This window comes from Mandrillus leucophaeus, unplaced genomic scaffold (genome assembly GCF_000951045.1).
Source record: "Mandrillus leucophaeus isolate KB7577 unplaced genomic scaffold, Mleu.le_1.0 Scaffold99, whole genome shotgun sequence".
In the NCBI taxonomy this organism is placed as follows: domain Eukaryota; kingdom Metazoa; phylum Chordata; class Mammalia; order Primates; family Cercopithecidae; genus Mandrillus; species Mandrillus leucophaeus.
The window spans coordinates 841,128-851,263 of record NW_012110807.1 but is presented as its reverse complement, the minus strand read 5'-3'; the positions used below and the strand labels follow the sequence as shown (position 1 = coordinate 851,263).

The window sequence follows — 10,136 nt, the reverse complement described above, 5'->3', positions numbered from 1 at the left end:
GAGCCAGAAGCCTGGCCGCCCACGAAGCTGTCTCAGGCCGGGACCGGGACCAGCCCCAGCCCCAGCCCCGACGACGGCTGCAGCCCCGCCTCGGCAGCCCAGTGAGCCCGCGGAGGAGTTTAGCACCCGACTGCGCACAGGGAGCTAGTTGGTGCGGCCCGTTTGAAGCGAAGCGCCGGCTTCAGCCGCGCAGTCTGAACAGGGGATCCGCGTGGCAACGGGGGCTGCGCGCGAGCTCAGGGCGACTGTGGTGGCCAGGGGAGTGCAGGGTCGGGGAGAGAAGAGGACGCGGGCCCTGGCCAGGGAGGGAGAGCTGTGCCGGGCTGGGCCGGCCGGCCGGGGCAGCAGAGGAAAGGTGAACACCGGGTTGGGCCAGGCAGGCGAGCGTGGATCCGGCCTGAGGGGAGCGCGGGGTCCGAAGCCAGGCGTCCCCTCTTGTCCAGCCCGTTCCCTGGAGTCCTGGCGAGCCTCGCCGCACCCCCTCCCCTGCTCTGTCCCCTCCTCTCCTCACAGCCGGCTGAGCCTCCCTCCCTGCCCGGCGCTTCCCACGGGGAGAGAAGAAAAAACAGGAGGGGGAAGGAAGGACCAGGAAGGGGAGGGAGGAGTGGAGGGGGACTGTTCGGAGCGGTCCGCGCGCCCCCGCCCCTCGCGCTCTCGCGACGAAGGCTCCTCAAGCCCAGCCGGGTACAACAAGTCTGTCCTCCGACGTCAGGGGGTCATTAATAACCAATTAGGAGGGTCACTGCGGCTCCTATAAAGGCGCTGAGATTTTGCCAAGGGGAAGACGGCCCCGGCCGAGTGTGCGAGAGGCTAGCGCGCGTCTGAGAGCCCCTTGCTGCCGCTTCCCTGCAACCACCCGCCTCTCTCCCACCCCGCACCCCCCCGCACCCGCCTCCGCCTCCACCCGCGCCTCTCCACCCTCCGCGCCTCCTTTGCCATCTCTGCAGATTTCACCATCTCTCTTCCTGTCTCCCCCTCGTTCACTTTCCTCCCAGTCGCCCCCTCACCTCCCGCTCCCTCCTGCGTCCTCCTCCTCTCCGTCCTCCCCCTGCTCTGGTTCCTTCTCCATCGCAGCCCTCTCCTCTCGCCCCTTGGGCTCCCCTCTAGCCCGCCCACCTCCCCTGTCGGCCCGGCCGTCCCCCGGCGCCGGGGAGCTCCGGGCCGCCCATGATGGGCTCCGTGCTCCCGGCTGAGGCCCTGGTGCTCAAGACCGGGCTGAAGACGCCGGGACTGGCGCTGGCCGAGGTCATCACCTCCGACATCCTGCACAGCTTCCTGTACGGCCGCTGGCGCAACGTGCTCGGGGAGCAGCTCTTCGAGGACAAGAGCCACCACGCCAGCCCCAAGACGGCCTTCACCGCCGAGGTGCTGGCGCAGTCCTTCTCCGGCGGTGAGTCAAGCCGTCGGGGCCTGGCGCAATCCCTCCTCCCGGCGACCCCCATTCCCGTCCTGGCGATGCGCGAGACGCGGCTGGGATACCCGGCCTGTCTGCTGCTTGCGCCAACCTGGGCGCTCCTGGCGCTCCGTGCACCTCAGTTTCCCCATGGGCCAAACAAGGACGCGAGCCACCAAGCCGAGGTGGGGCGCGGGGCAGCCCCGCAGTCCACACGGCTCAAGGACCGATCCCGGCGACCCCGTCGCTCGGCTCCGTCGCCCCGCCGGCCCCTCCTTTCCCCTCCCGCGCTTGAGCTGGCGGGTTCCTGGCATTTAAAGCCTTACTAGGCGTGTAATAGCAGTTGACTCAAAAAGAAGGGGTTTTAAATTCATTTAGTTAACTTGGGCTTGACCCGCGAAAGTTCCCACTTAAACCAAGAACTTTAAAAGGCAACCGGGGCTGGGGAGGGGATGGAGGGAGGGCGGGCGGGGAGAAAAAGCCGCGGGGAGAGCGGGGGAGAGAAAGGGAGAGCGAGAAAAGTTTCTTTTCTTTAAGATGTCTCAAGTTCTTATTCCTCATTCATCAACCCGCAAACAATATCTTTCCCTGGGTCTGGCATCTCTGCGCGTCGCCCTCTTTTCCCCCTTTACGATTTCTGTTCCTCTCTTAATTTACCGTGAAGACTAATTCCACTTCCATTCACGCTATGTCAACCATCTAATCCCCCCTTTTTGTAAGGGGAATTCCTCGGCCCCTTTTAAACAAGTCCCCTCCGCATTGAGCTACAATTTACTGCTACAGCATTCTTCCAGGGCTAATGAATTTAGAATTAGCAATTTCTTTCGAATGGAGCCGAATGAATGCGATCACTTTAACAGCGTGACAAATTGCCGGCCGCGCCGCAATGGACACCGTTTAACCCCCCTTTCAGCCGGCCCGCTCGCCGGGTATTTTCCCAGGTAGCTTAGAGGGGAACCTTGTAAGACATGGAGGCCGCCCCTGTACGCCTCGCCGCTCCCAGCCCGGCCGCAGAGGCCCGACAGGAGAACCCTCGGGGAGCTGGGGGCCGCCGCGGCTCCTCCCCGCCCAGAGAGAAGACATCGGGGCTTGTCTGAGCCCGGGCGCCGCCCTTCCTGGCACCCCACGGCCTGGGAGCAGAAAGGCACTCGGGCGCGCCCGAGGTCACACAGCGAGCGCGGAGCCTGGCCAGCTGCTGCCGGTGCTTCTTTGGCACCTCCAACACCTGCCAGCCCGAGGTCTGTCCCCAGCGCTGATCACTGGGTCCTCTGCCAGTGCCCGGAGCCTGGACGCACAGTGGGCTCCTGGTACCCGACTAGGAGAAAGAGTCTTCGGTTGGCCTTCACCTCCTTGCAGGACCTGGCCTCAGTTCTCCCGTGCATAAAACCGCTCGGTGCCGTTGGCTCATTAATTCTTAAACTTATCCGGGGCAGAGAGCGGAAGAAGTTGTGAATGCTTTGAGAATTCGCGGAGAGACTAAAAACCCGCTTCTAAAAACGATCCCCAACGCACCACTCGCTTTCCAGGGCACGGAGGGTCCCCAGGTTGCAAACAGAGGAGAGGTCCTTGAGCCTCTGCACATCCGACTGTCCCCAACACCCGGGTGGCTTCTCTGGATTTGGGGCCGACTTGGGTTTGGCCGGTCTGGGCAGGACCGAAGCTGGGGTCCCGGCGGGGAAGGAAGGGCCGGTCCTCGGCTGCCTCGGGCTCTGACCGGTTTTCCTGGTCCTGCCGCCACAGAAGTGCAGAAGCTGTCCAGCCTGGTGCTGCCAGCGGAGGTGATCATCGCTCAGAGCTCCATCCCTGGCGAGGGCCTCGGCATCTTCTCCAAGACGTGGATCAAGGCGGGCACCGAGATGGGCCCCTTCACCGGCCGCGTGATCGCCCCGGAGCACGTGGACATCTGCAAGAACAACAACCTCATGTGGGAGGTAAGTGCGCGCGGGCTGGGGCAGAGGGGCGCAGGGACCGGCGAGGGGCGCTGGCCGCGGGTGGGACTGCCGTGTCCGGCGGTCGCCGCTTCCACCAGGCAGGGAGCAGCGGACACTCCCCACCTGGACGCCCCCTGAGCCGGGACTCTAAGCCGCCCCAGCCTGGAGCTCACCCCACCTCTAGGCGCCTCCCAACCCGTGCCGAGAAGGCACGGAAAATCCGACCCTCCTTCCTCGGGACACCCCGGCAGAGCAGGACTGTCGTTGGCTCCACTTGGCAGATGAGGGCACTGAGACCCAAAGCAGTCAGGTGGTTTGCCCAGGGTCCCCACGTGCCCTCCCTCCAGGCTACCTACCAGCTACTTACATTCTTTCCCTGGCCCCAGAAGCAGCCTGGGAAGCCCCTCAAGGCCAGTCCTGGGCTGGGGGTGAGGTGGGGCTGGAAAGGAGAATGCCTGGTGAAGGCAGAATGACATTCGCGATGACCGCGGCTGAGCTGGCACTGAGTTAGCTTCTGTGTCCCCAGCCTGCAGTCACGGATGACCTCAGCAGCCCATGCCTTACTGTTCCCTTTTTACCGCGGGAAACGGAAGCTCCAAGAGGCTTCCATCCTAGGCCTTTCCACCCATGACAGTGACAGTGACAGTGCCAGGGAGGGCCACCCCTGTGCTTCCTCCTAACCTTGCAGAACAGGAAACCAGTGTGCCAGACTGGTACACACCCTTCCTAATCCCATTCCCTCACCCGCTCCCCCACTCGAGGCCCCTCCTGGTGGACCCTGGAGAAGCCCAACTTTATAGAACTGGGGGATGGCCCAGAGGTCTCTCTTGACCTCATCTTCTCCCTCCTCTGGAGGGCTGGGCCACTAACCACATTCTCCAGTTGCTAGGTCAGGAAGTTGGGGTCCAGTATGACCTCCGAGTGGCCTTGGCAGCTCGCGTGAAGGGGTTTAGGCCAAACTGGAGTGCCACAGCGATCCAGCCCTCCTCCCTGGGCTCCAGGATCCTCCCTCTCTGAGGTCCTGGCTGATGTTCCCAGTGCCATGGGGAGCACCTCTGCATCCCTTGAAATAGCTCAGGGCCACTTTGTCTGAGCAGTGATCCTTGGAGACCGTTTTCTTCTGGGGGTAGGGAGGACATGGCAACAGGAGCGTATATCATGGTCAGCCCATAGGGCCCTGGAGACTGACCCCCTGTGGGCCACTTCCAACAGGGTAGCCTCAAGGAAGTCCCTGAACCTCTCTAGCCTTCCTTTCCTCAGTGGGAAAATGAAGCTTTATCCACTTCCTGGGGCTGTTGTGAGGATGGAGAGTGTATGTGTGGAAGTGCCTGGAAGATTGTACACATGACATAGCCCTGCCTTACCTGGTCCTCGATCCATCTGTGCCCAGGTGTTCAATGAGGATGGCACGGTGCGCTACTTCATAGATGCCAGCCAGGAGGACCACCGGAGCTGGATGACCTACATCAAGTGTGCACGTAACGAGCAGGAGCAGAACCTAGAGGTGGTCCAGATCGGCACCAGCATCTTCTACAAGGCCATTGAGGTGTGTGCGTGTGCACTGTTGTGTAGGGATCAGCTGTTAAACCCGGTGTGGGGAGGTGTGCAGGGCAGCGATGTCCAGGAACCACAGTGGACAGAGGGGGAGCTGACACTGGCCTCGCTGGCTTTGCTCAGGCCATGGGGCTACAGCAGACAGGTGGTCTCCAGACATCCCGCTCTCCAGGTGTGTGACCTCCATGGGAAGCTTTCTGCTGCAGATCAGAAAGGATAGGGCTCTCAACTTGATGCCATTGGGAATGTCATGAGCATCCCAATAGTGAGGTCCCCGGATGTTGGCTGAGGGTGTCCCGATGTTCAGGGGTCACAGAGACACACAGAAGCAAGATGGGGAGAGGCAGCCCAGGGAACGAGTTGGGGTGGGAGAGAGGGTGTGTGTCTGCAGCCATTTAGCGGTGTGATGGCCCTCATTCTGCATGCGTGGGCACCGGTGGCTTACGACTCATGACTCCAGTCTCAGCGATGGCTTCCCGTGTGTCAGGCTTCTCCCAGATGCTGGATATGCAGTACGGTATTTAATCCCCACGCGGCCCCAGGAGGAGGACTCTGTGATTATTTACAGTTTACGGACCAGAAAACCAGGTCTCCCTTGGTGGCAGCAGACTTGGGGGTTTTGCAGGCCATCTGGGGAGACTGTTAGCACTAATAGCTGCGCTGCCTGAGCCGTCTCAGAGGAGACAGACAGGGCCAGGAAACAGGCTGAACATGGTGGCTTATGCCTGTAATCCCAGCACTTTGGGAGGCCGAGGTGAGTGAATTACCTGAGGTCAGGAGTTCAAGACCAGCCTGGCCAACATGATGAGACCTCATCTCTAATAAAAACACAAAAATTAGCAGGGCGTGGTGGCGTGCACCTGTAATTTCAGCTACTGAGGAGGCTAAGGCATGAGAATTGCTTGCACCAGGAAGGCAGAGGTTGCAGTGAGCCGAGATCACGCCACTGCACTCCAGCCTGGGTGACACAATGAGACTCCATCTCAAAAAAAAAAAAAAAAAAAAAAAGATGGCATGTAAATATCACTTCCTGTGGTGTGGCAGGGATGAGGCTGAGCCAGGAAGGTTCAGAGGGGAATGGGAAGAGCAGGGCTTCCTGGTAGGACAGTGCTTGGGCAGAGGCAGAAAAGATCCAGGTGTCTGGGCAGTGGCGGAGGGTGCAAACCAAGCAGAGAGGTGGTCACCCGGGCAGGCCCACACTGGGACCCTCCATGGACAGTGTCCTTTGGCAGGAAATCTGGCCCAGGAGTAGAGGGAAGGTGCCCACCTACCCACCGGCTGCTGGGGGTAGACTGATAGCAAGTGCTGTGCAGAGGCAGTCAGGCGCTTCCCACCACACTTCTCTGCTCCCCTCGTGGTGGGGCTGGAGCTTGATGGAGATTTTCGGGTGTTCTGTAGCAGCAGAGAGCGACTGACCTTTAGTCCATGTTCCATTTTCTCCCCAGGACTCAGACCCTGAAGCTCTTTCTAAGACCCCTGGGGGTGCCAGGGCCTAGTAGTTTCTGGGATGGGTTCCTTTGGTTGTTCCTGAATAACAAGGCCCTAGGGACTCTCCCAGAGGTGACAGCAGGGGGACTAGCCTGGGTCCCAGCTGAGGGGTGGTGCTTGGAGGAGCAGGAGGTGGAGGATAAAAAAAAAGCTGAGCGGTTCCTGGATTGGGTTTCAAGTGAGGTAAGACGGCCGTGGGGCAGGGTGCAGAGACGACTGAAAGCAGCGCAGGCCCAGGACAGAGGTGGCTCCTTGACCATCTGGCTGGGCCACCACAACCTAAAATTTGCTTCCAGTGCGGCTGAATCCCACATCTAACAGAATGCACCCTCCCAGATCCTCACCCCACCACCCTGTCACACACATCTTCACCTTCATACCCTCCTTCCCAGCCATCCTGATATAGATGTGATGGAGGACTCCCACCCATCCCCTCACCAACCCCATACGCACACACATGCCCACACATGTGAACACAAGAGACAGACCAGAAATGCCTACATCATTTTGGCAAGAGGGCTTCAGGCTGAGGCAGATGTCGGGGCCGGAGTCTCATCTCGCTGTGCAGGTCACACCGGCTAGAAGCCAAACAAAGTCAGAAAACATGAATAGACATTCAGACAGAAATTCAGTCCGAGGGCAAGGAGGCTGAAGAATATCTTCAGGGAAGCAACCGAGTTTATAGGATTAAGAAAAATGGTCATCTACATTCGATCAGGAATTTAAATTGAAACAAGAGGATCAGGCAGAGCATAGTGGCTCACGCCTGTAATCGCAGCATTTTCAGAGGATGAGGTGGACAAATCACTTGAGGTCAGGAGTGTAAGATCAGCCTGGCCAACATGGTGAAACCCCATCTCTACTGAAAACACAAAAACTAGCCGAGCGTGGTGGCAGGTGCCTGTAATCCCAGCTACTCCGGAGCTGGGGCAGGAGAATTGCTTGAACCCAGGAGGCGGAGGTTGTAGTGAGCTATCAGCAGCATTGCACTCCAGCCTGGGTGACAAAGCGAAACTCTGTCTCAACAACAACAACCAAAAAAAGAGGATCAGGACACACACACACACACACACACACACACACACACACATGATATAGGTATAGATATGTGATAACATATCTGATACAGACAGATCCACCAGTTTGGCTGTCAATGCTTTTACAGAGTTAGCAAGACTTCTAAGAAGGGACTGTTTGCGTGAATGACAAGGAAGCAAAATGCTACCCGTTTTACTTTTAAAGTTGGATATACTTTTTGTGGTGGCAGGTTTCTCAAATCATTTTGTCACAATGTCAGATTCCACTTACCAGATAAATTATGTGTCTGGGTGTATGTGGCCACCCTCGAGATGAGGCCGAGGCCCAGAGCTCACGCAGCCCCTGTGGGCTAGATGAGAAGATGCTGCTGTTCCCCAGGCCATTCCCTGGACGACTTGGGAATCAATCGGCTGTTTATTCTGTGTGTGTGGGTGAGTTAGCCAAGGAGAAGGACCTCTGCTGTGATGTTTTCTTAAACTTTCTGCCACTCAGAACTGCCGCTCATATTTCATAACAGTAACCCATTACTTGCCAAAAATAGTAAGGAACATCTTTATTCAATAAGCAGAATATGCTGTTGCTGCTCTAAAACTTTCCATAAGTACAGAATAACAGCCTTCTCAACAGAAACTAAGGCAATAGGGTTTTAGAGCTCAGGCAGTCAGTGGAGGCGCCCCAGCAGGGCGTGCATCTGGTTGGATCCACTGATGTGACCCCTGGGGAACCTCCCGGCTTACTCCAGTCACAGAATTTACTATAACTTCAGGTGCCTAAAATGACAGTTCTAGAAAGTACCTACCACATAGCAAGTGGCCACTAAATGTTGAAGGATTAAAAGGGTCTTAGCAATTTTTTAATTTTTTTTTTTTTTTTTTTTGAGATGGAGTCTTACTCTGTCGTCCAGGCTGGAGTGCAGTGGTGCAATCTTAGCTCACTGCAATCTCCACCTCCCAGGTTCAAGCAATTCTCCTGCCTCCCAAGCAGCTGAGATTACAGGCATGCGCCACCATGCCTGGCTAATTGTTGCATTTGTATTTTTTTTTTGAGACAGAGTCTTGCTCTGTCGCCCAGGCTGGAGTGCAGTGGCCGGATCTCAGCTCACTGCAAGCTCCGCCTCCCGGGTTTACACCATTCTCCTGCCTCAGCCTCCCGAGTAGCTGGGACTACAGGTGCCCGCCACCTCGCCCGGCTAGTTTTTTGTATTTTTTAGTAGAGACGGGGTTTTACCGGGTTAGCCAAGATGGTCTCGATTTCCTGACCTTGTGATCCGCCCGTCTTGGCCTCCCAAAGTGCTGGGATTACAAGCTTCAGCCACCGCGCCCCGCCTAATTTTTGTATTTTTAGTAGATTTCACCATGTTGGCCAGGCTGGTCTCGGACTCCTGACCTCAGGTGACCTGCCCACCTCGGCCTCCCAAAGTGCTGGGATTATAGGTGTGAACCACTGCATCTGGCCAACAACTTTTTAAAAAAATAGAATCTGCTAAGCCCTCAGAGTGCTGCTCTCTGTTACTATCCTCATTTTTATCACGGTGAAACTGAAATGTTAGGGAGATTACGGGAAGTTGCTGAGCTGCGATGGGAACCCAGGCCCGTCGGAGCCCAGAGCTGGAGCGCTGAGTCACCATACCGTGTGGCCTCCCTGGCCAATATCTATTTGCTGGAACTCTATTAATTGGTGTGTCAGGACATCTGTGGTACAATGGAAATTGATGTTTGTCCAGATGACATTGAGATCCTTTTACACTAGGGCTTCAGAGCCTGTGGAGAAGGGGAGGGTATTTGCAGTCTCCTGGGAGCATGTTCAGTGGCAGGATATGAATTTACAGCAGGAAAACAAACCCCAAATTCTCTCATTTCCAATTTATAATAAAAATTGAGAAAGTGGGGCAGGACAGACCTTCTGGGCTGATAGGGCTCAGAGAAGCACGTTGAGAGGGCATGTCCCTTTGTCGAAAGAGACCCAGGCACTGGTATTCCAGAGTTCTGCTGATGTGGGTTTTGTGGTACAGGACTCAGTTCCTTTGGGAATTGCTTTGTTTGTTTTGTGTCCTGAGCCTTTTCCTGCTCCCCTAAAAAGTGAATGACCAACTGATCCTGCTTCTCCGAGCCCCAGCAGAGAGCCCCGGCCTGCCAGGCCAGGCCTGAGTCTCAGCAGTAGAGAGTGCTGCCGAGGGCACCTAGAGGGCATGGTGGCTGTTCTTTGTATCCAGGCAGTCAGCGGGTGGGACCCCAGGAGCCTCTGCACAGTGATCCCAGGGTTTCAGGGAAGAAGCTGCAGGTTCCTGGGTTTTCTGGGTTTGATAGTAGAAGTTTGTTGATGGCGGATGCCTGAGAGCAGGCAGACACCAGAGGCCTGGGCACTGGGCACAGAAGGGCTGAGAGAGACTCCCAGTTCCCAGCCTCTGGGCAGGTGGGGTTGCTGGCTTCTAGCTGTCTGGAAATATGTGTCATTCTCAATTCCAGCAGGCTCTTTTTTTTTTTTTTTTCTTTTGGAGACAATCTTGCTCTGTCTCTGAGGCCGGAGTGCTGAGCTCACTACAACCTCCGCCTCCTGGGTTCAGGTGATTAAACAATTCTCGTGCCTCAGCCACCTGGATAGATGGGAGTACAGGCACGTGCCACCACTCCCGGCTAATTTTTTTGTTTTTTGAGATGGAGTTTCGCTCTTGTTGCCCAGGCTGGAGTGCAGTGGTGCCATCTTGGCTCACCACAACCTCCGCCTCCTGGATT

General features: G+C 57.0%; 1 protein-coding gene across 1 annotated transcript in view; it reads left to right on the top strand.

The window, feature by feature from the left end:
- Positions 1–1,167: 1,167 nt before the first annotated feature.
- PRDM12 (PR domain containing 12) overlaps positions 1,168–10,136 on the top strand; it is a 35,386-nt gene continuing 26,417 nt past the window's right edge. Inside the window, exons 1-3 of the mRNA XM_011971198.1 lie at positions 1,168–1,390; positions 3,134–3,324; positions 4,715–4,870. Coding sequence (XP_011826588.1) covers positions 1,168–1,390; positions 3,134–3,324; positions 4,715–4,870 — 570 coding nt within the window. The remainder of the gene's footprint in view (positions 1,391–3,133; positions 3,325–4,714; positions 4,871–10,136) is intronic.